The sequence below is a fragment of the Argentina silus genome (assembly GCF_951799395.1).
Source record: "Argentina silus genome assembly, chromosome: 4".
Lineage (NCBI taxonomy): Eukaryota > Metazoa > Chordata > Actinopteri > Argentiniformes > Argentinidae > Argentina > Argentina silus.
In genome coordinates, this window is record NC_139658.1 from 18656740 (window position 1) to 18681243 (window position 24504).

Consider the following 24504-nt stretch of genomic DNA (forward strand, 5'->3'; position numbering starts at 1 on the left):
TGTCCATTAATATGCACTTCAAATATTGCATTATCCTATAACTCTCTCCAAGCCCCCTTTTCTTTGCAAAAGTGTGGGAATTAAGTGCAGTTCATTGACTTTTGACTGCCCATAGAGAGAATTTTGTCAAAAACACAAAGGTACTGTAGAAAGGAAAACTTCTCCCAAAGAAGCAGCTCAGCCCTTAGTAATTCCTTATTGTCCCTATTCGGTCTCACCTAAAACCCACGCCAGCCCAAAAAGGCTGGGCGCCAGATCTGAGGGGCAGGGGCTATTGTCTGTGGATAGCTCTGCCCTGGCATGGTCCAATGCAGTGCAGCATGCTCACAGCTCCGGTCATTCCCTCCATCCCAAAGTGTTTTCCTCTGCTTCCAAGAGACTGGGATTTTCAGTCATTCTCAAGTAATTTTACGGTTCAGCAGGTCATCGCTCGATAAACTGCAGGTTGATCTCACTCTCCGGAACAAGAAGTGTCCGGGTCATGGCTTTCACCACACCGCCCTCCGGGTCGGGCTTCACGTCAAAATGGATCAGAATCTGAGAGAGACCAGGAAAGGTGTTCAGGTAATGAGACATGTAAACCATTGTGACTCAACAGGGACTTAATGGCCCAGTTTGAATCCTTTCCCTCCTTCCTTGAAATCAAAGTCTGACATGACTGGATCTGTCAAGGATACGTAGTGGAACCCCTTGCTTTCACTTCATTTTTAAAAAAATAACAATTTTCAAGATTTTTGCATAGAGATAGTGGAGAAAGACAGGAACGTAAGGATATGTGGTCCGCAGGCCATGGTGCTAGACCGCTGGACCACCCCAGGCTAATGCTTCCACTTCATACATTTATTTCAGATTATTGAATACTTCAAGGAGGGGAGAATAACTCTACTCACCCGTGTAAGTGCTAGGTAGACTTCTAGCTCAGCGATGCGGCGACCGATACAGCTGCGTTTGCCCACACCGAAGGGCACAGAAGCATAGGGGTGGTGTCCCTGGTCACGGTTCAGCCAGCGCTGGGGCTGGAAGGTGTCTGGGTTTGGGAATACTGACGCATCCCGGGATGTCGCAAAGTGGCACAGAGTGATCAGGGTCTGGATAGGACAGTCATGAGATTCTACTGTCAGTTAAACGTTTATCAGTTAAAATCTACTTTTTCCTTTAGATTACAGTAGAGCAGCAAACTATGTATTCCAGGTACTGTAAATTGTGGTGGATAATTACAAATACATTAACAGTAATTTCTGTGATGAAAACAAGTTAAAAAAGACATACAATGAAAATGTCAATCGAGTACAGGTCCTGTAACTTACAGCCTATTGGTACTGCATTTATAGAGCCATCAAGGGAAATACTGAGGTCCAGCAATAAATATAGCCCCATACAAAGTGCCTTATAATGTCTCTGTTGTGGGAGAAAAGTACTTGAAGTCAACACTCACATTTTTGGGGATGAGGTAGCCCCCGACCTCAATGTCTTTTTCTGCAATGACCCTAGCGTTGGCCGGAATAACAGGATAAAGTCTGGAAAAGCCAAAACATGACAATGTTAGTGTGATTGATCGATTGCTCTATGGCAGTGCTTGATTGAAACACAAGGCAGACTGTTCACCCCAAGTGGGCGGTACACATTGCTAGTGGGTGAGGTGAGCTCCCCTCCTTTACTATGTAAAGCGCTTTGAGCAGTTGGAAAATCGCTACGTAATTCCCAGTCAATGAAATTCATCATCATTATCTTTACCTGAGCACTTCCTTGACCACAGCCTTCATGAGGGGCATGCGTGCCACATCTGCAGCCCCGGGTATGCTCCGGCCCCCCAGCACGGTCAGCACCTCCTGCCGCAGTGACGCCTGCACCTCAGGGTGACGGGACAGCTCGTACAGGGACCAGGACATGGTGCTGGAGATCTGAACACACACAGGGCACAAGAGGCCTAAGGGTCAGTGGGACTGAGAGGTCATTCTCCATAGTCACCTAACCAGTGAAAGGAGAGTACAGTGAGTTGCGGCTTATCCTGACCGTTGGTAGTCAGACTTAAGATAAACGGAGGAGGGCCCAGGGAAGCGTGATTTACTCACTGATATACAATACTTACATAGCTATAGCTATGTGATCAACTAACTGTAAAGAGCTAGGTCGAAGGTAAGTAGGTGAGGACTGAGATGGCGAAGAGAAGAGAGAGATGGTGCTCACCGTGTCCACCCCTGCCAGAAGTAGCTCTGTGACATTGCTGTAGACCACCTTCATGGGCAGCCCAGCCTGAGACAGGTAATAGGTAAGGTACCGTCCCTCGACTTCCTCTCCTCGTGCTACCTTCTCTGCTTCCTCCTTCATACGCTGGTCAATGTGACCTTTGGCTGGAAGGAGAGAGGTCAGGGGTCAAGATGAGAGTTAAAGAGCCCTAGCCAACTAGAGTTTGGAGAGATTAAAATGATTTCTCGGAAATCTTACAACAGGATTATTGGTGATGAATGGCAGACAACCAGATTAAAAGACCCTTAGGGTCTTGTTCAACAGTGAAAAGGACCTTACTGCCAAGTAACTGTCTACCCCTCAGGTTATCATGAGGCATGAAATTCAGGTCAGGGGGGCAAAATGTAATGTTTTGGTAAAAATGTATCCCATTACTATCCTATTGCTACCCTTTTGCCCTTTGTACATCAAGTTTAGGACAAAGAGAAATGTGTAACTACACAATTTAGAACAAAATATGACTCTATCCAAGATGGCAGCTCACCGAATTGGAACATGTAGTCCCAGCACTGACAGAAGGTGTCCCAGGGCTTGGGGAACAGCTGGTGTAACCAACTGGGCATTGCCATGGTGAGGAGTGTCATGACGAACATGGTGTTGATAGATTGGATGAAACGCTCAGTCTCCGTGGGAACAATGGGATCCAGGCAACCGATCCTGGACTCAAACAACACTGAGGAAATCCCTGCAGACAGACAGAGGGCAGGGTGAAAAGGTGAGAGGAGGATGTCCTTTCTGGTTGGCCCTCTTCAATAAAGATCACATTTATCAATCTGAGACCTGTCAGATAACCATATTAAGGATACTTTGGGATGGGGTCGATATACACTAGAATCAACTGAAAATGACATTGTTAATGGCAATTCAACCAGGGTCTCGTCTAATATACTGTATACACTCAGGTGTACACAGCACACAATATTTTTGTTTTTGTTTACAGCAGAAAACGTGAAAAATAGTCCTTACCCTCTAGGCCGAAGCGGTAGAACTCACTGCCGATGTTAGTGATGAGGCCACGGGGGTCTTGGTTCTGTTGAATGCGGATCTTAGCGATGAGGTCACTGACCACACCGTTCAGGGTTCCCTCATAAGCCTCCACTGCCCGCGGCTTCAGCATGTGCTTCCCCAGGAGACTACGTACTGTCTGCCACTCCTCCCCCTCACTGAGCACAGACACAAACACAGAATGCATGATATAATGAGCGTGCACACATCAACATACATCACACACTTTTTCTTTTTTATAGTGGGTTAGGGTTAGGTTTATAACCAAAATTAAAATGAAATACATGAGAAAATAGCAGAGGGTTCTAGGTAGATACCATATCTTCACAGAGGGTTCAAGGTACAATAGAATCCTTTACGGTTCTAGGTAGAGTGTAACCTGTCATTTTCTCACTCCTTTGACTCACTGTCTGGTCGGCAGACTAGTTCCTCCTCTGTCAAAAGTCTTTGTTTGACCTCTGGTATTTCATTTCTTGTCAGAACACCATTGTGATGTAGAGACCACTTAGATCAGCATGAAAAGTCATTGAGTCAGACACCTATCCCATTTGTCATGAAGATAATTGGGGTGTTATGATGTTGTAGAGATATTATGAAATATGGACTCCCATGAAAAACAGATGCTATTGTGAGCAAAGCACAATATATCACAGATAAGGGGATTTCTATGTTGATGAATCATCATAGTCACAGTCATTTTACCATCTGTTTCTGGGTTTTGAGTGATTGAGAATGTCATTGTTCTATATGAGATGTGTCTGGCAGTCTGAATTTTGTTGTAAAGTTGGAGAGGAGAGGAGAGGAGAAGAGAGGAAAGGGGAGGGGTGGAGTGGAGTGGAGTGGAAAGGGAAGGGGAGGGGAAGGGAGGGGAAGGGAGGGGAGGAAAGGAAAGGAAAGGAAAAGAGAGGAAAGGAGAAACAAGACAAGAAGAGAAGAGTGGAGAGTGAAGGATAGAGGATAGAAAATAAAGGCCAGATGAGGAGAAGTGTGGTACCCACGATGTCAGCAGTCCATAGCCGTGTCCCCGGAGTTTCCGGTAGTCCTTCCAGGAGGAGAGGTCAGACCGTATGGGATGCTGGCCCTCCTGCCTCAGCACCTGTTCTATCAGCGCTGGATCTGCTACATGCACTGTCAGGATGGGCCCAAAACTGGCCTTCCACATCGGCCCGTACCGCTGAACACCCTCCAGCTGAGAAAGGAACAACAGGTCAGCTCACCATGCACCATTTAAATGCAAAAGTGAAATGTAAGAGTGAACCTTGGCAAGAAAACAGTGTCTGGAAATGTCATCTTTTGAATCATGCTTATATTGTAACGCACTTTGAAGAGACTGTATATTATTTTTGTGGAATCATTTTGTTGTGTGCAGACTGTTCTATTGTTCTTTCAAAGATTCTGTTTTGTGACTATGGTTCAAGTACATCCTGGAACAGCCCCCTTGCTAAACTGTGATCCAAATCTTTCTCCTTCACTGCTTATGTTCTCCATCATCCCTGACGAGGAAACAGGTACCCCAAATGCAGTAGCCTGCTGTTAATGTAACAGAACTGATGTATGCATAACATAACCAACACATCTGACAATCCCATGCCTTTGTACAGTAATTGTCTCTATGATTACACTATACAGGTTCAATTATACAGTGTGCAAGGAGAGCCTTGTACATGGTTAAGGGTTATGGTCATGGGTTAACAACCATAACCAACAACAGCAGTTATTTGCTTACAAGACACAACAGAATGAAAGATTTACCTATGCAGGTAATTGAACATTCATCACTGTGATTATGCTAAGCATAGAACACTTTACAAATAATAATCATAGAAATGAACGGATCATCGTGACAATTGTACCTGTAACTCGTGGAGGCGCGATAGACCTCGTTTGGCGAAGAGGTCCCACGCGAAGTTGGCGACCGAGGGTCCCGGCATCTCTTTCAGAGTCTTCACCGGGCGCGCATCGGTCTTCTTCAGGCCAGTTGCGCTATCAGCCCACTTTTCCATCCACTTTATCAGAGGAGACGCACTCCGACCGGACACTTTGAGGGCTTGCTGCAGCATCTTGGATAAGGCCGTAGACTGGTTGTTGAATGCAAGGCTGTCGGGTGTCGGTGCACATCTTTTACAAAAACACTGAATTTATATTGTCGGACTCAGGCTCAGCTCAGACCCGCCGCAGCATAAATGTTAAGTTTCTTATTTTGAGCCAATCAAAGGGCATCTTGGCGTAGACCCCGCCCAGTGGCAAGGGTTGGAATAGTATAGGCGTGGACTATTTCGAAGGTGTGTCCAATCAGATGGCTGAAGTTAGACCAACCCAAAACTGCGCACACGTGGAGGGTAAATAATATTTTTTTCTGTATTTTTCTCAGTAATATGTGGTAATCAGTAATATGGAAACATCTCTGGTGCAATGCATTTTTCTGTAGAGTGACATTGCCTACTACTGCGGAGAAAGGGAAGAGTCCGTTATAACAATAATTGTAGGCTATACTTGAACTTCTGCAAGAGCTAATGCTGCGATATAGCTATTCAGATGTTTTACATAAAGGCATATGAGTTAAGAAATTGAATGCCTAGCCAAATCAATTGTCATGTCGTTTTCAAAACCTTTTTCAGAGAATAATGAGTGTCACCAGAATGGCCCTTGGTATAGCCTATTGGAAAGATAATTTTGTCTACTTTCACAAATTGATTGACCCTAACCTTATAGAATGAGTTGTCCAGCTTTTGGGTCTGTGACTAGAATTATATTAATATTTACATGCAGCTCTATGTAATCTTGAGCAACGTGCGCGATCGTGATAAGCAAGCTTCCTTAAGGATTTGTTTGAACTCCCAATTGTCTGATTTTAAAAGGTCTAGCATTGAGAATGTATTGCAATACGCTAGCCTATATTCTTTGCTGACTCGGGGTTTTCCTGATGTGGGCTCGCCTCTGGCGCGAGCACTGGAGAGAAAATCCTCGATTTCCTTCTAACTGGAAGCTCTCCAAAACGCCTGTGTGCGCCCAGCGCGATGAAGTAATGAAGGCTGTACTTGGAATCTGCTCTGGCGTTTGCTCTTCTTTTTCGTGTATTCAAGGCATTACAGCCTTTTTCTCAGATTTCTCAGTTTCTCATTTTCAGAGAAATGTTGAACATTGAAATGTTTAGACTGTAGGCCTTTAGATAGTATGAACGGGCGTTTGAGGTTAACATTTTGGAGGATATAGGACGAACAAAAACATTTTAAATTTTCATAGGATGTGATTACTCTAGTAGTATCGAAAGATATATAGATTCGCGCGTAAACATTTGATTGAGAGCAAAGGTTATCAGGAAAGATTGATGTGTCAGCATCAATTTTTTTACAGGCTTTTTATCAAAGCTTTACTTAACCCTCCTATTATGTTCAAATAAACTTACAACTTTGATGTTTCGGGTCAATTTGACCCGAGCAATGTAAACATGCAGAAAATGATTTTAACGGAAAGTCTTAACCAAGTTTCTTTCTCAGCTACTTTAGGCCTTTCTACTGACCATCTTTATAGCCCAGTAAATAATACATGACTGCCCCCAACCTCCCCTTATACATCAAGTATTGTATATATGCGAAATATGCAAATCACTGTACTATCTCATTCATTGACCTAAAATGAAAAACTAATTATGTTTTGGTGTTTGCAGGGCTTTATGTTGATATTAAGTGCTCATTAAAGAGTTTAAATGCAGATTGTATGTCTTTTATATGACTGCTAGCATATCTGGTGGGGCCTGGAACCATTTTGATGACATTAGCTGCAGTCAGTCTACCCTGTCTTGTAACTGGGGATCCAGACCATAGCAGCTTTCCATTTTTGGATGTCATGTTTCTTGGTGGTTGAGATATGACAAGGGGGTTTATTTGTGTTTGAGAAACCACAGGAGGGTCAGAATGTCCTATCTCACTGGCTTCATTCTCGTCAGAGGAGGATGCCGCATAATCAGAGTCCTCCTCAACATTATCCTCTGTCTCAGACACATCCTCATCTATATCACTTCCATCCTGAAAGATCTGTGACAGAACCTCAGTGGCAGCAAATCTTTTCCTCTGTCTGGTGGTCATTTTCAAAATGTTTAGTTGAGGCACAAATGCAAAGAGAATGGTTTAGAGGGCTGTGTGTGCAGCCCTTATTATAAGGTTGTCCCCGCCCCCATGTTGCATGAATTATCAAAGTTCTCGCAGGAACTATGTTTGCCCCATCCCATATACTGCGAGAATTATCAGTGTTGTTGTGGGAACTATGTTTGCCCCACCCCACATACTGCGAGAATTATTCCCGCGGTTATATGTTTGCCCCACCCCCCATGCTGTGAGAATTATCATAGTTGTTATGAGAACTGTCATAGTTGTTATGAGTCCTGTCAGAGTTCTCACGGGAAATATGTCCTCCCTCTCTCATTGCTTCTTGAATGATCAGAGATCTCGTGGGAACTATGTTTTCTCCTCACAGACACACACACACACACGGATGGACACACACACAGACACACACACACACACACAAGGAAGGACAGACACACACACACACACAGACGAACGTGTAGGTGCCCTCAGTATCATCCAACACAACAAAAACGAGATAGAAATCAGGGTTTTATAGAACAATAGTGCTAGGGGTCAAAATGACCCCAACACGACCGTTGCGTACAAAATGTGTACAGGACATGTTTTTAAAATTTTTTGGTTCATTTCATGTTTACCATGTTTACCCCATAAAGTTAGGAAAAGTCATAAAAAATCTGGCTGAAAAAAGTATGTTAACCATGTTTTTAGAGACAGTAAACATTGAATCGGGTCAAATTGACCCCTAACATAATAGGAGGGTTAAGGGACAATGTGCCCCAATTCTGCTTGATATAATGAATATTGCTGTACATCACAATGGCGTAAAAACATTAATCATACAGAAGTGCTCTGATTCGTGTGATGACAATCATGACATACAGTAGACCTACATAAAGTGTTATTCAAAGCTCTCTAGCTCTGTAATCAGCTAGGTTAGACTTCATGATCCTTAAAGACAGTTTGATCGGTAGCTACTGAGTAATTTCTCATATCAATATACTAAGGGTGGAATCCTAACTCGAAATCGTAAATCGAATCATCGCGCAAATTTCCAATTGACATGAATCCGAGATTTACGCAAACGTCGGAGTTAGGCGCGCGGATCTCGAGTACGGATTCCACCCTAAAGACACGAAGATTACAAAGATTGCCCGCATTCACTTGAGCTGAAGTATAGGCTACAGCATGTTCAATGTTTGAATGTCATAGAACTATACAGAATGTGTGACAATACAGCATGTGCCTATTGATGCTGAGGTGTAATTTCTAATGAATAATAGTTAAGCAGCAGACATTCTTTAATAGTAAAACAATAATAATAATAATCTGTGCCCCTTCTGCTCCCCACTGGCACAGCCTCCTCTCTAGAACCCCCAATACCCATTAATTATCTGTGACTGAAAGCTTTGAAAGCTTTAATACATTTTATTGTAGGACATCGTGTGGTATGCTGGACGCAGTAGATGGCACTGGCTTACACGAGGGATCACACATTATCCATGATGGTTTGGATCTGGGACAGACACGATGGAGATGGATGACGAAAGCATGATCAAGATAGCAGTGGTCAAAGTGGTGAGTGACATAATATGAAGGTTGCATAATGACAACGGCCCGAGAGTCGATGAACCTCCATAAGCAGCACTCTAATTCAGACGTTATGGGATGCTGAGAGGAAGGCCAAATAACTCTATTGTGGCAATAGTGTATTTTTCTAAGGTTATTCCAGCAGTTACCCCTCAAATAAAAACATAGTTTTTAATTACACATTTTAGATAGGTAAAATGATTCTTCAGCTGTCCCAGTATGATACGATTTTGAAGAACCCTTTTGGTGCCATGTAATTAACACGCTAATTAACCGTCTTTGGTTCTAGGTGGAAACCTTTTTTCTAACGGTGGAATCTTAACTCGACATCTACGCGCGTAACTCCAATGGGACATTTGCGCGAAAGCGTTGTACGGTTGCCCACAATGACGTTCCCTGCATCCAAGGGCACCCATTGAATTTGAACCCGTCATTTATTAGATTTGACCACCTGCAAACACACAGTCTTTCGGGGAACCACGAGACGAATTATAGGCTGAGAGATAACTGGATAAAGGTTCACCCCAGGGCAAAGATTAAAAGATTAAAACACCTGTCTGGAAAGAGGTGTGTACACGAGCAACATATCAGAGCAACGTCATGGTCAAATGGTCACTCAATGAAAGACGCTTAGTTATCATTATGTGTGAAAGATAACAAACAATGATTCTACAACATTTCCATCTGGATCTGAGTATTGGAAACTATACAATCAAAATGTTATGTTTGTTGAAATTTTGATTGGAATCATCATCCCCTGTAATTACACAGGACAAAGTGCTCAAATTGTATATGTGCGGTTGCATATTGATGAGGTCCAACAAGCAGGAGGATGACAGGATATTTCATTCTCCTGAATCCACTCTCCCCCATCTTATTTGACTGTCATTAAATTAAAATGATTTTAGAACCATGACAAAAGTAAGTGGGCTCCGCTCTTCTTGGTCATCTCCTCTTGTTCAACAATACTGACTAATTGTAAGCACACTCGGTTATTTTTTTAGACCACACAAGACGCTGACACCACTTGAACTCTCTCTGTAACCAGCCATTTCATTTAATTTGGCGCCGTATGAAAAAAGGATTCATATTGATTTTGAAAAAAATAAAAGGAAGAAAAGGGCTCTTTGTGCTGCAGTGTGGTGCGCGCTAGTGTGGAGAGCCGAGCCTGAGATATCTTTCCCTGTACTGTGTTGGCCCTGTGCCCAGGAGTGAGCTATAGCTCCCAGCCTAGTGTGTGAAAGTTCATTGCTGCAGTCTGCCTGTCTGGGCAGTATCAGTGTGTGTGTGTGTGTGTGTGTGTGTGTGTGTGTGTGTGTGTGTGTGTGTGTGTGTGTGTGTGTGTGTGTGTGTGTGTGTGTGTGTGTGTGTGTGTGTGTGTGTGTGTGTACGTGTATACGTATACGCCAGGAATGAGGTGTGTTTGCTTGGCCAGTGCGCTAGGATGGAGGTGTTTATAGGGAGGGGAGTCTATTCTGAGACTCCCTGTCTGTGGCATGTGAAGGAGCATGTTTATAACATGCCTCTTTGTTAGAAAAGCACTTGTGAAATCACTCACTCCAGTGCCATGCACACTGAGAACGAGAGGGGTTAAACTAAGAAAAAAACTGACAGACAGACAGATAGACAAACAGCTTAGATGGCTGTTTTCAGAGGAGAAAGATATGCAGATCACGCTCTGCCAGGCTCATCCTCTCCCTGTATCAACTTTGCTCCAATCACCCACATCTGTAACCCCTTACCAAACATTATTGACTTTCAGGCTGAAATCAGGTAAAACATCTCAGGTAAAACATGGATTTACAATACACATGTGCCATTATATGCATCCCCTGTCATTTCACAATGAATTATCAACCGAATTTGACACACAAGACCGTAATGTTAAATGGAGAGTTCAGCTGCTGGGGCAACCCTGAGGAGAAATGCTTTTGTGAAAGAAGTTGCTATAGTACCTTCAAACATCTAACATATCAACTTCTTCATGATGGTGATGACGTTTCTTATGTTATTTACACAGAGCAGGGCGATGGTGGACTAAGTCTACATTTTTGCCTTGTGTGTTGGCAGTTAGGGTTACAGGGTTAGGGTTAGTTTACAGAGAGGGAAGAGGTATAAGTGGCGTGTTGTGATGACACACTGACTATACAATAGTGGACAGCAGCCTCTGTAAACAAGCAGGGAGGGGAGCTAACCTTTGACCCCATGCACATACTGCTGTCCCAGACACAACAAATACCTCTGTTACAAGCAACTCTCTACAGACTCAACAAAAAAGACAAAACTAGTACAAAAGTACATTTTCTTTTTCGGTGAGTAATGGTTTGGCGTAGCGTATTTTTGCACAAAGGTCCTGCCTTTACTGGTCAGTGTAAACACTCTGCTTAATGGTACAAACCATCTGGTAGAGTTAAGGTACTATGCCCTAATGCCATGCAATGCCCGTACCATGACGTACCCACCCAGCACCATGGAATTAGTTTACTCTCATTTAGGTGGAAGGTGTCCTCTGCTCAAGATCACTGGTAAATACCACAACAATACTTACAAGAATAACACCCCAATCAACTTGCCAAGTCCTGGGACGCCTCAAAAGGTCTCCAGTGGATATGCTTATATACTGTATAACAAGTATAAAGCATGCAACTTTAAAAAGGTTATGCTTAGGGACATATGATATTTTTTAATAATTACATTTTAGATAATTGAAAGACGATGGTTGCAAATGTACATGGCTGCACTTTAATTTACAGTACCAGAGTAAAGTATAACTTGAAAATGTCATTGTACAACTGTAATTGCGTTGTAAAAATGTATGCATTATTTGATTATTGTTTGTTTGGGACTCATTTTAACAAGCACTACTGGTCACCATTTGGTAACCACCATTCTGATGGAAACAGTAGAGTAAAATGAAGTGCTACCGAATACATTTCTTTAGGTAACTTGAAGAGAAGCACTCTCAAGCAACAGCGAGTTTGCATTATGGAGTTTTATTAAAACCACAAGAAAACAAGGTATTCACTAGGCAAGGATACAGAATCAATATCAATCTTCAATATCGACATCGACAGGTCAAAGGGTATCAGTCAATCAGTATTGGTGAGCTTTTGTAAAAAAAAAAAAAGAAAAGAAGAAAAAACCTGGTGCGGCTGAGCATATCTCAATGTTAGAGAAAATACTGTTGGCTGTGTGTGTGTGTGTGTGTGTGTGTGTGTGTGTGTGTGTGTGTGTGTGTGCCACTAGCTGTGTCGTGGAGAGTCCCCAGCTAGAGGTTAACCCACATGTGCATGGTGAATAATTGCATATACCTAGAACTGACAGGGAGGGGGAAATAAAGCATATTGTCTGCTGGCTGACTGCTCATTCAAAGAAACACAGATTGGGTTTTTGGAATGGCTGTGTGATTTCAGGAGTGATTGGCTCTGAATAGCTCCTGGGAGCCACACACATGCCTGGCACTGATCCATATCTGCATCACAGTGCAAACCGGGCCAAAGCTCGACTGAGGACTATGCTGGCCAAGTGCAGTCTGCAGGGGCTGTTCTTTGAACATGGTTTCTCTTCCCTCCTTATGTTCTTTGAACATATAGGACGTATTTGAACAGTCTGGTTCCTCTTCCCTCCCTATTTGAAATCAAGGCAGAAACGAACAGAATTCGGGACTGAGTGAGTGAATGTGTTTGTGTGTCTCAGACTGAGGCTCCTACCTGCTGCTAAAAACTTAAACAAAATAAAAAATAAAAAATAAAAATAAATATGGTATCACCCAGTAAGCGAAGTGGAAAAGTGGTTGATGAGCTGTTAGAACAGGTGTGTTGCACCCCGCCTGCTAAAACCAATGTTTGGGGGTTGGTATGTAAAGGCCATACATGACTGAAGGCAGAGGTCTGTCTGTGCCACGGCTGAACCCTCCACTGGTACAGCTAATGTATTGGTTACATACAGCTGAATCTTCAAACACATAAAGCCGAACCATGCACGTCACTAAGACATACGCATGAGTGTTTGTCACTCAACACGTATCCCAAGTTAGAATGTGCCCATAGGGAAGACCAGGACAGGTCGTGTTCAGAAGGGTGCAACATATTGAACTTTGCAGACAGAAATGCCTTGATTAGAGCGACATGATTCCTTACTGTACATATTAGAGGTAAATAAAATAAAATAAAATAAATGCTTATTTATCATATACATAGAATACAGTCGTAGACGGTGCAATGAAATGCTTGGGGCAAGCTGGCTCCTCAACAATGCAGCAAACAACAATCAACAATGCAATATAATATAATATAATAATAATAATAATAATAAAACAATAACATAAGGTGGCAAAGTGTATAGTAACAGAACACAACAGCAATATTGGGAAGTAGCATAGTAATGGTATAGGAGTGCAAATGTTGTATGTCGGCTCTACACAATACAGTGCCCTGCGTAACAAATGGGACAGTGAAGCATTTTCTCTTCTTTTGGCTCTACACTCCAAAAGTTTGGATTTGAAATCAAACAATGACTATGAGGTTAAAGTAGAGATTCTCAGCTTTTGTTTGATGGTATTTGTGTACATATTGGTTTCACCATTCAGAAATTACACCACAACATGGTGCAGGGAGTATTAGGTTTGGGCATGTATAGCTGCCACTAGAACTGGCTCACAGCTGCCTCCAAATTCATTGGATGGCGCTTCATCATACAGTAAGACAATGACCCAAAACATACTGCCATAACAATTAAGGAGTTTTTCAGGGCCACTTGACTGGCCAAGTCAGTCTTCAGACTTCAATCCAATTGGACATGCATTTAATTTCCTAATGATAAAATTTTAGGCAAAAAGCCTAAAAACAAACAACTGAAGATGGCTGCAGTACAGGCCTGGCAGAGCATCAGAAGATACACAGCGTCTGGTGGGGTCAATGGGTCGCATGCTTCGGGCAGTTATTGCATGCTAAGGATTATCGACCAAATACTAAACATAAGTGCTTAATTTGGACATTTCATAAATCTGTAATTTGGACATTTCATAAATGCCCTGAAAGAGGGGGACTATTTAAAACTGATGTATTCTCTGGATGGTGAAACCAATATGTACACCAATCCCATCAAATAAAAGCTGAGAATCACCACTTCAACCTTATAGTAATGGTTTGATTTGAAATCCAAACTTTTGGAGTATACAGCCAAAATAAGAAGAAAATGCCCATTATTTACACAGGGCACTGTATTTGCGAGCATTCCACATTGTTGTGCCCTTCTGAACACAGCCCCAGTGAGGTCACATTCAGTCTTTTTTAAGGACACGTTGATTCAATACGTGCAAATGACAAGTACAATGAATCGATTGTCTCAGTTTGAGAAGGATCCTTGTGACTTTTGGGGGATCCAACCCTGTAATTGTCTGTGTAAGAGAGTGAGATGCTGAGGTAAACTGTATCCATCCCTTGTTTTCTGACTGTGTGGTTCCATTATTGAGGCATGTACTGACCTGTACCTAACCACCACCCTCTGCAGTGCTAGAGCTGGTCGATTTCAGGCCTGCAACATCTTGTTTTAGGCTCATTGAAGAGACACACGTCAAACCATAAATGAGACACACATCAAACCTTATAGCCCACAATATGCTGACTGAACACATTTGATCATGATTCAGGAATAATACAAGATAATACATTGAGCAGACTGGCAAACATCTGAAATCAAGTTTTTTCACCTACATTTCCCAGCAATCTTATCCCTTCTCTGTACAGAGCCGGGCGAGTTTGTCATGATCTCTGTAGGTCTCAGTGCGTGAACACATTTACAGAATACAATACACTGTTATCCATCACTGTGAAAAAAACAAATAAACATTTGGCCTCCATTGGCTGTGCAATTGATTGTAATGTGCATCAAGGCCAAGGCTGGCAAGGCGTTAAGGCAGCACCAACATGACAGACTTCCATTTACTGTAGATGGAGTAACAGGACAAATAATAAATATGTTAACCTTTTTATTTCCTCTTTTATCTCTGTGTGGCCACTATCTTTCCATCTCTCTCTTGTTCCTGCTCTCCAGTCTATTTTTAAGGTTGAGGTCTCTAACATCAGCGGCTCCGAGCCAAAACCAACACTTTCCCTATTTCAGAGCGTCAAGTTGGAACAGAGAAACCCTTGAAGGCTCAATGCTAGACCAAAAATAGCAGTTAAGGTTTGGCAGAGGGTAGGAACAAGTGATTTCATACCACAATTAAAAGGGAAAAAAGTGGCATGAGGGGGAATAGAATATTTATTTAGGTCATGTTGTCATTAATGTACTATGAATCAATAAAAACCTCAATGCAAATTAATCCCAGCACGCCTTTGTGAACAGTCAAAGTACTAGATTTGCGTGACAGATTTTCTTGCTTCTTAAAAACTAAAAACCGAGTGAAACGCACAAAATCCCTCCTCAGGCACACATGTACATAACATTTAATGGTGGTGTGACCATTTGCGTCCTTGACCCACATTAACATTTTCCTGTCTACTAATCAGAAGAAACCAACATTTGGCTTCACTCATGGAGGTAGTCATTTTGGTCATCCACTTTGCTGTCCTTGCATAGGGAGCGCTGATGCCCCTACCAGCAAAGAGAAAGGTAAAGTTTGTGTCACTCCCAACTGCTTTGTCTAGAACACTGGGTATTAGTTTTGATTTTCCACCCTCCGGAAAACAGCCAAGTAGTTCTTCCCTCCATTCCTCTGTACCTTCTTCCCCTCCTCTGTGCAGGTGCCCAGGCGACTGATGATGACATCATCGACCTGCCAAGAAAAAGTTAAAGGTGTTATTTTTTGGGGGGGTTGTTTACAAATAAACGGAGAAACAATATTATGTTCTTCTTTGGATCCCACATGTTCTGATATGGTTCTGTGACAAACAGTAGGTATCGCGTCCAAGTTAAATGGAATTGATATGAATAGCATCGACAAATCACGTAAAATCCCAGTCAGCATACCAGTTCTTCCTCTGGGACCCGTGAGAAGAGCGGATGCTCAGTGAAGTGCTTCACCATCCAAAGGTGCACCTCCTCCACATCTGTGTTGGTGTACACCAAACCCTGGGGAGAGCCCAGAAAACACAAGTGTTCAACGTGATGTCCTCAAACGTCTTACATTGAGGCCTTGGGAACCTGACAAAACTATTGGGCCGCTGTATTCATGACCAGATCACACGTTACATACGTCAAACATAGCCACAATAGTTCCTATGCATGTGAAGCTCACGCATCCTACACACTGGGGTTACTTAACTTCAGTATTGATCTAGTTCCAGTCAGACAAGAGGACAAATCCTACTGACTCAGCTTTTCCGTTAATGTTTTAAAAAATTGTACACGTACCAGCCTTGGTAAATTGGCGTAAAATACTTCTAGGTGCAAAGGTTTGTTCACCTCAGAAAGACAGAAATAACCCAAAGAAAACACTGAGGTTTGTCACCTGTGTCATTGTAGTTTACATTGGAGCCTGAAAAGATAGCATTATTAGAACACAGGCTTCCTGGAAAACTCAGTAATGCCACAGATTTGCACAATGGTGCATGTTAGTTCAGTGATGTAGCGTTTTCAGTGAATCCAGGAGGTGGGAAGTCCTGGAGGCGCGTGTGTGTGTGTGTGTGTGTGTGTGTGTGTGTGTGTGTGTGTGTGTGTGAGAGAGAGACAGGGGTGTGTGTGTGGGTGTTCTGGGTGGGTCCACGTTGGAGTTTTAACTGCCACAGAGCAAAATTCACTAGACAGCTCTCCACCCCCCAGCAGAGATCAGTATCTGGCATTGGCCCCGTGTCAGTGCTGAGTGTGCAGGTTGTGTCCACACACAGACCAAAAAAATGCACGCACACACATGCACACACGCATGCGCACACACGCGCACACACATGCACGCACACACAGACACACACACCTCCCATTGTTCTCTACACCCTCAGCTTCTCCTCCTTGCCACACGGCACCAATGCCAGGAAGCCCACTTAAATCATAAGAAGTTAAATCTGACAGGTAAGAAAGGGGGAGGGAGATGAGGGCAAAGACAGACATAAGGACAAGGAGGGGGTGAAGTAAGTTAGGTCCAGGCCATATAGACTATGGAGCTGCACTGGTATCATACACAAATTTGGTCTATCACGTGCATGTCTTGTTCTTGGATGGGGACAAGTGCAGACCTTTCCCACAGCCACAAGCAAAACTACACTGCTTGCTTTTGGTCCGATCAGACCCGCCATCAAATGTGTTCTGTCCTGTTCTTACCCCTAATCTCAGTGTGTAGGCGTACTCTGCCAACAGAGTGGGACTGATGATCCTCCACTTGTGCTTGGTCTTCTTGAAGTGAGGGTCAGGGAAGAGGAAGAACATCTTACTGAGCTGAGAGAGAGAAAAACAAATAAATGGGTCACAATGTAGATAAGACGTTAAGCGTCTCAACTTCATCTGACCTTAGTTAAGAAACACAGATCTATGAACGTCCTGCTGCCTTACTTCCCCTTGTCCTCATATCACTATCTAAGAAAGCAAGGGCTATGCAGGTTTCGATTCTCTTGTATCAAACTTGTATACCAATGCAGTTATTTGAAGAGTCAGCATTCGTATGTAGTCCTTATATAATATTTTGTCAGATGTTAGGCAGTCAGGATTGCAAAACTGGAATTTCCCTCGAACTGATTTTAAAGACCCCCTTGTCTCTACCTTTGACAAGGAGTACACAACTACAACAGCAGGTTCCATTAATATTAGTCTGGCTGCTAAAAAACATTCCTGTCACTTTTTATTAGTTAAAATAATCTCATGTAAAAACAGAAAGACAGGGGGGGTTAATCACCGGGGACTGCCACAGCCCCAGGGGGTTGGTAATGGGCCCCACTCTTCATGAGCTGGAAAAAACTTCACATTTTAATCAGTGCTCTCTCAAAGTAAGAAAAAAAAAAACAGAATACATTTTGGGGGGTAGAGAGCTGTCTCTACACTTACATCATATGTGTGGGTAAACAAATAGCCCTCACTTGTGTGTGTGTATGTAAGAGTGTTTCTGTGTTCATCCAAAGCACTTATCACAGAATGGGCTGTCCACACCAAGGGAATGTCTGTCTTTTTGTGGCTCTCAGGAACTTTATTAACACTCGCAAGCAAGTCAAGTTGACAAAACCAACCAGTGGTAAACATTATGCAGGACTCTTTCTCCCTGACAAGCAATGGCTATTTCCCTCAGTTGAAAAACCTACATGCTTCTCCTATTCTTTTTGGTTGTCAGCCTCGGGTCCCAACAGCCTGACCCCTACTTGGAGAGTAATACAGTAGAGTGCTAATATGTGTAGACTGTATTTGCATGTTTTGCTCAAACCAAGTCTGGGAGCTTTACCACAGAAGTCATTTAAGGTAAATGGAAATTTGATTTAGATTACTCGACCCTGGTACTAGTGGGACCCACTTTACCCACTGTGTAAGCTGGTGCTTGTTTTATGAAGTCACTGAATAACACGGCTTAATCAAATGGATAAACTCTGCAGCAGCATGCCGTTAAATACTGATTAGCATATGGTTCTATACTCGGCTGATGTGATGCCGGACAAGTGGGTCACTTGCGCCATTGTTGAAATACTGGACTTATCCACAATTTGATAGGATGAATTAAGACAGAAATTAAAGCCTGAGGATAAAGCCACCAGGTTGTGGCCTGATGTTTGGAGGTAATTAGCGACCCAGTGACAGGGTTCACATGCACGATATCTGGCCATTCAGAATTAATTCATTCCGAACGAACATTTAGAAAATAACTTGAATCACAAATAATTCATGTGACCTTTTGGAGTTTACATGTCCAAACATAAAATGTGAATAAAGTAATGGCCTGGCACAGTGGCCTTTTTTTTTTTGTGTTGCGGCACAAACACGACCAACATGGTCTAATTTTTTGCAAAAACAACAAAATCATCCCACTCTTAAGTCACATCCCTGTACAGACCACTCAGTCTGCCCCAACCTCCTCGGAAGATGTTAAATGGGATCCTTAGGACAACCCTATTCTAAACCCTAACCTTAACCCCTACCTAACCCTAACCTTACCGTTTTAAATGTCAACTTCAATGGGGCGAGTCCCAAACATCCCACTTAGCATTCACCCTACCTCCTCGCATCACAAGACAACAGTGGATGAAAATTCAGGCGGGAAAGAATTGTGCTGAATGGAAGCAGAACTTTCAAATGACACGCTCGTCTGTCACAAAATTGCGCACTCTTATGGAAGGTGTTATGGCCCCTGAGGATGTGACCGTGCAATCGGCTATACCGTTGATGATGCGTGTGTCAATTGTTTTGGAAGCCCTTGGAAGCTGCATCCAGTAACGATGCATGCACATTAGAAACATGCTTATATTTTCCTATCGAACTGTTTATCAATGGTATAAACCAGCAATTCCTTTTGGAAATAAATTTCATTCAAAACTGTCACTCTATTCTGATTGAAGTATTTATATGAGGGTGTTGTATTCAGAAAGGGTATTTATTCTGTATTAACAGAATATTCACAAAAAACAAACAAACAAAAACAAAACACTACATTTCTTGTTTACCAACCAGAACATTGGTCCATAGTTGGGCTAGGAGAAATCCCTGACATTTTTTAAAAAGGAAGTTATGTCCTCCAGCAAAGATGTCAATACTGTGCCTATCAAGCCCTGTGTTAATTAATAAAGCAATCATCACGCCTTGCTACAGGTCAATCAATCATCTAACATCCTAATTGCCCGCAGTGTGTCAACGTCAAAAACAGATCTCTCCCACTATAATCAGTTTGTGTCCCGATCAGCCGGGTCTGTCAAAAGGCTCAGCGTGCGTCTAGGCTGTCAAGCGCATTAACGGACGGTCTGTCACCATTTCAAAGGCGTGCACCGCGTAGTTCCATCCACTGTGGTTTTGTCTTGCTGTGTCATCTGACGGATCATATCGGGACAGCCTCTGTAGCTCACAGCACGTTGACACACGTGAGTATATTAGGACGTGGTGGAAGTTCCACATGTGGATTGTCACATGTGCACTCTCAATTGCGTAATTTCTATGACTTCTGCTAGAAAGTTGTTGACAACTCGACGGTGATGAACCTCTAATGACTGCTTTGACTGGGGGCAGTGCCTGCAGTGGTGCCTTGGCTTGTGGGTCACCAGCACCATATAGAATTTGATGGGATAAATCATTTCAGAGAACAGGAGTTAATCAAGGCTAAGTCTTTAAGATGTGACATAAGGGTTGGAAGTCATTAGCTACTGTTTGTCACGGTTTTATGGAGAGACTTATCTCTTGCTTACCCAACAAGAATATATTTTGCAAAAAAAACAACCAAAAAAACCTTTGTAACACCAAGATTATCTTAAAGGAATAGTTCAGGTTTTTCAATGTTAGACCTCATTTTCCACTTATTTGGAGTGTTATAGGCTCATCCAGACACTTTTTACGGTCATATTTCCATTCCTGAGCTTTCTTTGGCTGGCTCAGCAGGCTAGCATTTAGCCATACCAGTGTACATGAATGGGAAGCTAGCATTTAGCCAGTGTACATGAATGGGACCACCTGTACGCTATGTGTATGACTACTTTCTCCACAATAAATCTATAGCCTCATATCTTTGTGGGCTTAACATGCATGTCAATATAAAAACAATTGGTTATTTCCACTATTACAAGTGTAAACATATATTATTTTTAGAATACTTTCTGTTTTGCCGTCGATTTGGAACTCATTTTTTTTTTACATTCATGCACCAGATGAGCCTACAACCGAGTGGTATATTAGCTCCAAGTAAGGGGAAAACATCTGAGACCTGAACAATCCCTTCATGTCACTTCAGGATATGGCTCCCTGGACCCTAGCAATCCTTACTGCTCCCACTAGAGGGCAGTACACTACTTCATGCTATCAGAGTGTATTTTATTTAATTTGTGGATTGGCTATATGCTCACCAGTATTTCCCAAAATTCACCTTGGGCCGAATCCTAACTTGAGATCTGTGTGTGTTTAAAAGAAGGGTAACAGGATGGCAACCCCAGACTGTCTCTACCCACCTGTCCCTTCGTGAAGAAGTTAGGCAGGTACTTCATGGCATTGCTACGTAGGCAGGCAATGTTCTGGTAGCTGCCCTGTTCAGCCGCACGCAGGGAACGGATACGGTCCTGCACGTAATCTGACACTTTCACACGGATCTCCAGGCCCAGGATCAACTGGTTCGGGAAAAGTGGAGATAACTCCACTAGGAGAGAAAGAGAGAGATTATCAATCTGACCTGGGAACAAAACTTGTTATGATTCCAATTCCAATGCTTGTGGTAAGTACAATACAGCTACAAAGATTGGTTCCATGAAATCCACTTTAATTTCTCCCTATGAACTTTCGTCAACAACATATCTACTTATTAGTCCGAGCAACAATACATTGCTAGCACTGTTAATCATCATGAGAATGAGATTAGATTTGCTGTAGTGTAGCCTATTTTATGTCTTGTCTCTTGACTGCGGGGTATCTGATGGTTTATATTGGAGCTGCTATCTTGGCCAGGCCCCCTTGGAAGGTGTCCTCGGACCTCTATAGGACTTGTATGTATGGTTAAATTAATTGAAAAACAAAATACAGAGGGGATAGGGATACAAATATGAAACCCCAAGCCATACCTAGAAGACCCCCGTATCCACATCCAATGTCGGCAAACTCCACCTGAGCAGAGCGTGTAACCAACTGATCTGTGCTGAAGAATTCAGGGTACAGCTGAGACCAATCCATATCCTCTGGACAAACAGGACTGAATAAGTGTCATAGGGAAAGAATAAATAAAGTGTGTAACAGACCCCCAAAATCCAGCTATCTTACTTTTGTAATTAAAACAGCTCAGTGATTTCTGCATGCAGGTTTACCTACAAAATGCAAACAATGGAGAAAATGCATTTTAACATGCAAATAGCACTGCATTTCTATGAGCTATCTGTTGCTCAAGGAATTACATTGCATATGAGCAGCATTACATTTTCAAAACGTGATTTCAAGCTAAACAACATTTGTTTACTAAATCTGTCACAAAAAAAACTAACAATAAGCCTACAGAAAGTCCTTATTGCTTTTTGGTTATGATAAGGTACACCACTTGTTCTCTCAAAGGTATTTAGAAGTCATATTAATCATAATATAATAAAGTAATATATTTCTTTTTTTGAATTTACTTAAAACATCACTGACAGCTGCATCTAGTTAACTTAGTCTATCTACAGAGTAAGCGAGGACTGACTCAGTGAGGAGACTCACTATTCAAACGTGTGGTCTGCCATGGGGTTGGAGTGCGCTCGCTGCCTGTAATAACGCTTCTGCGGCATCGACACACTCATCTTGCATCAGACGAGCAGCACTAACTGTGTATTGTAAAATTAGTTAAATCGATAAAACAGTAAGTTGAACATGAAATGCTGCTATCAACAACTTCCGTGCAGTAACTAGCTACCCACGCTACTTCACTAGTCGCACTCTTTTTACGTTGAGCTACGTGATGCTAAATAGTGAGTTTTGATTGGTTGTGCGGTCTATTTTCAGGGCGTTTCATGACGCCTAGATAGGTTGTTGCCGGGCTCGTGTGTCCATGGAGTCAAAGAGGGTGCATGAATCTGTTGCGCCGCGCAGTGGAAATGCAATATACAAGACCTGGAACGTTACCGAACGTTTTAATGGTTTAGTAATATAGTATTATAGTCGCAAAGAGGCTGGATATAAAACTACACCTTCTGTATAAAAAACGGTGGTTGTCCCATAATCTCCCCTACTGTACCAAATAAGGGTTTTTGACTACATTTACATTTACATTTATGGCATTTAGCAGGCGCCTTTATCCAAAGCGACGTACAACAAATACATTTGTTTAAGTAAGTGAATCATCTATCCAACAGTCATCATAAGACAAAATAAGCAATGCTCACACCAGGGGCCATTGGCAGTCGCAATGCCAGTAGGCTGTTATTTTTCATATTTTCATATTATTATTTTTATTATTATTATTTTTTTCATATTTTATTAGCAGGAGAGAACTTGTACAGGGGGATAACAGGGGAGAAGAGGTCTCGGGGTTAGGGTTAGTATAGGGGGGGTAGTGAGGGTGAAGCGGTCTTTAGGAGGGACTGTTAAGATGTAGCTTGAAGAGAAGGGTTTTCAATCTATGACTATACTTGGGCTGATAATTTAGCGAGATGTGAAAGTGGGTCCATAAATGCAAGAGTTTCCCAGTTAAATGGGAGACTACTACATTGATTAATCTGTTTCATTTGATCCATGAATTGATATGTTACAATGCATATCCTTGATATTTTCCCCAGGAACTGCCTTGTTGATAATCGCTGACCAGGTCCTGTCGCCATCTGTCGGTTATTGTTATGTGTTAACACCAAATGATCTACCCATGGCATTATTTTGCATTCCATATAGCCCAATATGATGATACATCTCCCTGTAGTACAGAGCCCGCTTAGTAGAGTGTTCATGAAGTTGCTGTCACCAACACAGAGGGAGAGGCCATAACACAGGCTACTGCAATTGTTTTGTTACTCACCCTTGGGCCTATTGGAACAGCTTGGATCGATCCCATGTCACACCCAGCCACTCCAGGTAATGATTCGAAATTAATCTAACTCTCCTAACGTTCACCAATAACATGTCTCATTGAAGCAGGGCACCAATTCCCAGGACCCAGTTAGTGACACTGTGCATGAAAACATCATATAGCCTATATTGTTCATATTGCAAAATAACAATGTCAAAGAGGGGTAATGGAGTTCCAAAATAAAGCTATAACATCACATAGGGTTTACCATGATGTACAGGTTTCTTTATTGCAGAAGATCAATTGTACTTTTGGAATTTCACTTACCAGTGTTCAGTTGTGTCAGTCATATATCTCTTTAAATTGTTTTATTGCACTTGTTTGCTTTTATTCTTAACAGGTTTTCCCAAACTGCTTAGTGCAGGGACATTCAAGGTGTGGTGACAGAAGATGACTCTGTCTGTCTGTCTGTCTGTCTGTCTGTCTGTCTGTCTGTCTGTCAAAGACACCTCATGAGAGAAAAGGGATGGGGATACAGAGGTGGAATGAGTTGGGGAGGGGAAGCAGAGAAGGTTCATTATTGGTGGCATGGGTTGGGGTGGATGTAAGAAAAATTTCAATTTTCCATTTTTCTCCTTATCATGTTATCTATTATAAAATCAAAATCAGTAACAATACTTGCATTTTTTTTTTTTTTTTTTTTAGAAAACAACAGGAATAATGACAATGCTTTGTGTAATTCAGCTGGCAAAAGAAAGCCCTCCAGCTTTTAAAATCCAAGCTGTTTCTTTTTTTTATTAATTGGTTTGTCCTACAGTCTGTGTCTGTAACTTCAGCACTTTAACTGTGTTGCTCTCCCTCCCCTCGTGTCTCATGTGGGGGAGGGGGTTTCAGAAGCAGGATGTCTGCGTCCATGCCCTTGTGTTTGTTCCCTCTCACTCACTGTATCACGTGTTGGGCTCAAGGAGACAATCAGAGCGGAGGGGGGGGGGGGGGGGGTGAGGCCAGGGGCAA

At 42.4% G+C, this 24504-nt stretch overlaps 2 protein-coding genes across 3 annotated transcripts; both read right to left on the reverse strand.

Moving 5' to 3' along the window:
* Positions 1-423: 423 nt before the first annotated feature.
* On the reverse strand, positions 424-5312 carry cyp27b1 (cytochrome P450, family 27, subfamily B, polypeptide 1; the record flags this gene model as incomplete). The annotated part of the gene is made up of 9 exons (XM_083668894.1): positions 424-537; positions 891-1088; positions 1436-1517; positions 1735-1901; positions 2188-2351; positions 2732-2932; positions 3214-3410; positions 4251-4441; positions 5106-5312. The coding sequence occupies 9 exons, from the start codon at positions 5310-5312 to the stop codon at positions 424-426; spliced, it is 1521 nt and encodes a 506-aa protein (XP_083525020.1).
* A 9404-nt stretch (positions 5313-14716) lies between these two features.
* mettl1 (methyltransferase 1, tRNA methylguanosine) lies at positions 14717-22413 on the reverse strand. Of its 2 annotated transcripts, none has more exons than XM_083668375.1 (6): positions 22212-22413; positions 21587-21714; positions 20984-21168; positions 17184-17297; positions 15900-16001; positions 14717-15705 (listed from the first exon to the last, which is right to left on the reverse strand). In XM_083668375.1, the coding sequence occupies exons 1-6, from the start codon at positions 22289-22291 to the stop codon at positions 15589-15591; spliced, it is 726 nt and encodes a 241-aa protein (XP_083524501.1). In that variant the 5' UTR covers positions 22292-22413; the 3' UTR covers positions 14717-15588. The 2 variants fall into 2 exon arrangements, with proteins under 2 accessions (XP_083524501.1, XP_083524502.1); XM_083668376.1 differs by having other exon boundaries at positions 21587-21700; positions 22212-22303.
* Between the last annotated feature and the right edge of the window lie 2091 nt (positions 22414-24504).

What these genes read in the sequence shown, in the direction of transcription:
- mettl1 (XM_083668375.1), bottom strand. Translation starts at nt 22,291, where the DNA reads ATGAGTGTGTCGATGCCGCAGAAGCGTTATTACAGGCAGCGAGCGCAC. An exon ending in TGGATACGGGGGTCTTCTAG is followed by an intron (nt 21,169 to 21,586) that starts GTATGGCTTGGG and finishes TTTCTCTCCTAG; the next exon opens with TGGAGTTATCTCCACTTTTC. An exon ending in ACTTCTTCACGAAGGGACAG is followed by an intron (nt 17,298 to 20,983) that starts GTGGGTAGAGAC and finishes TCTCTCTCTCAG; the next exon opens with CTCAGTAAGATGTTCTTCCT.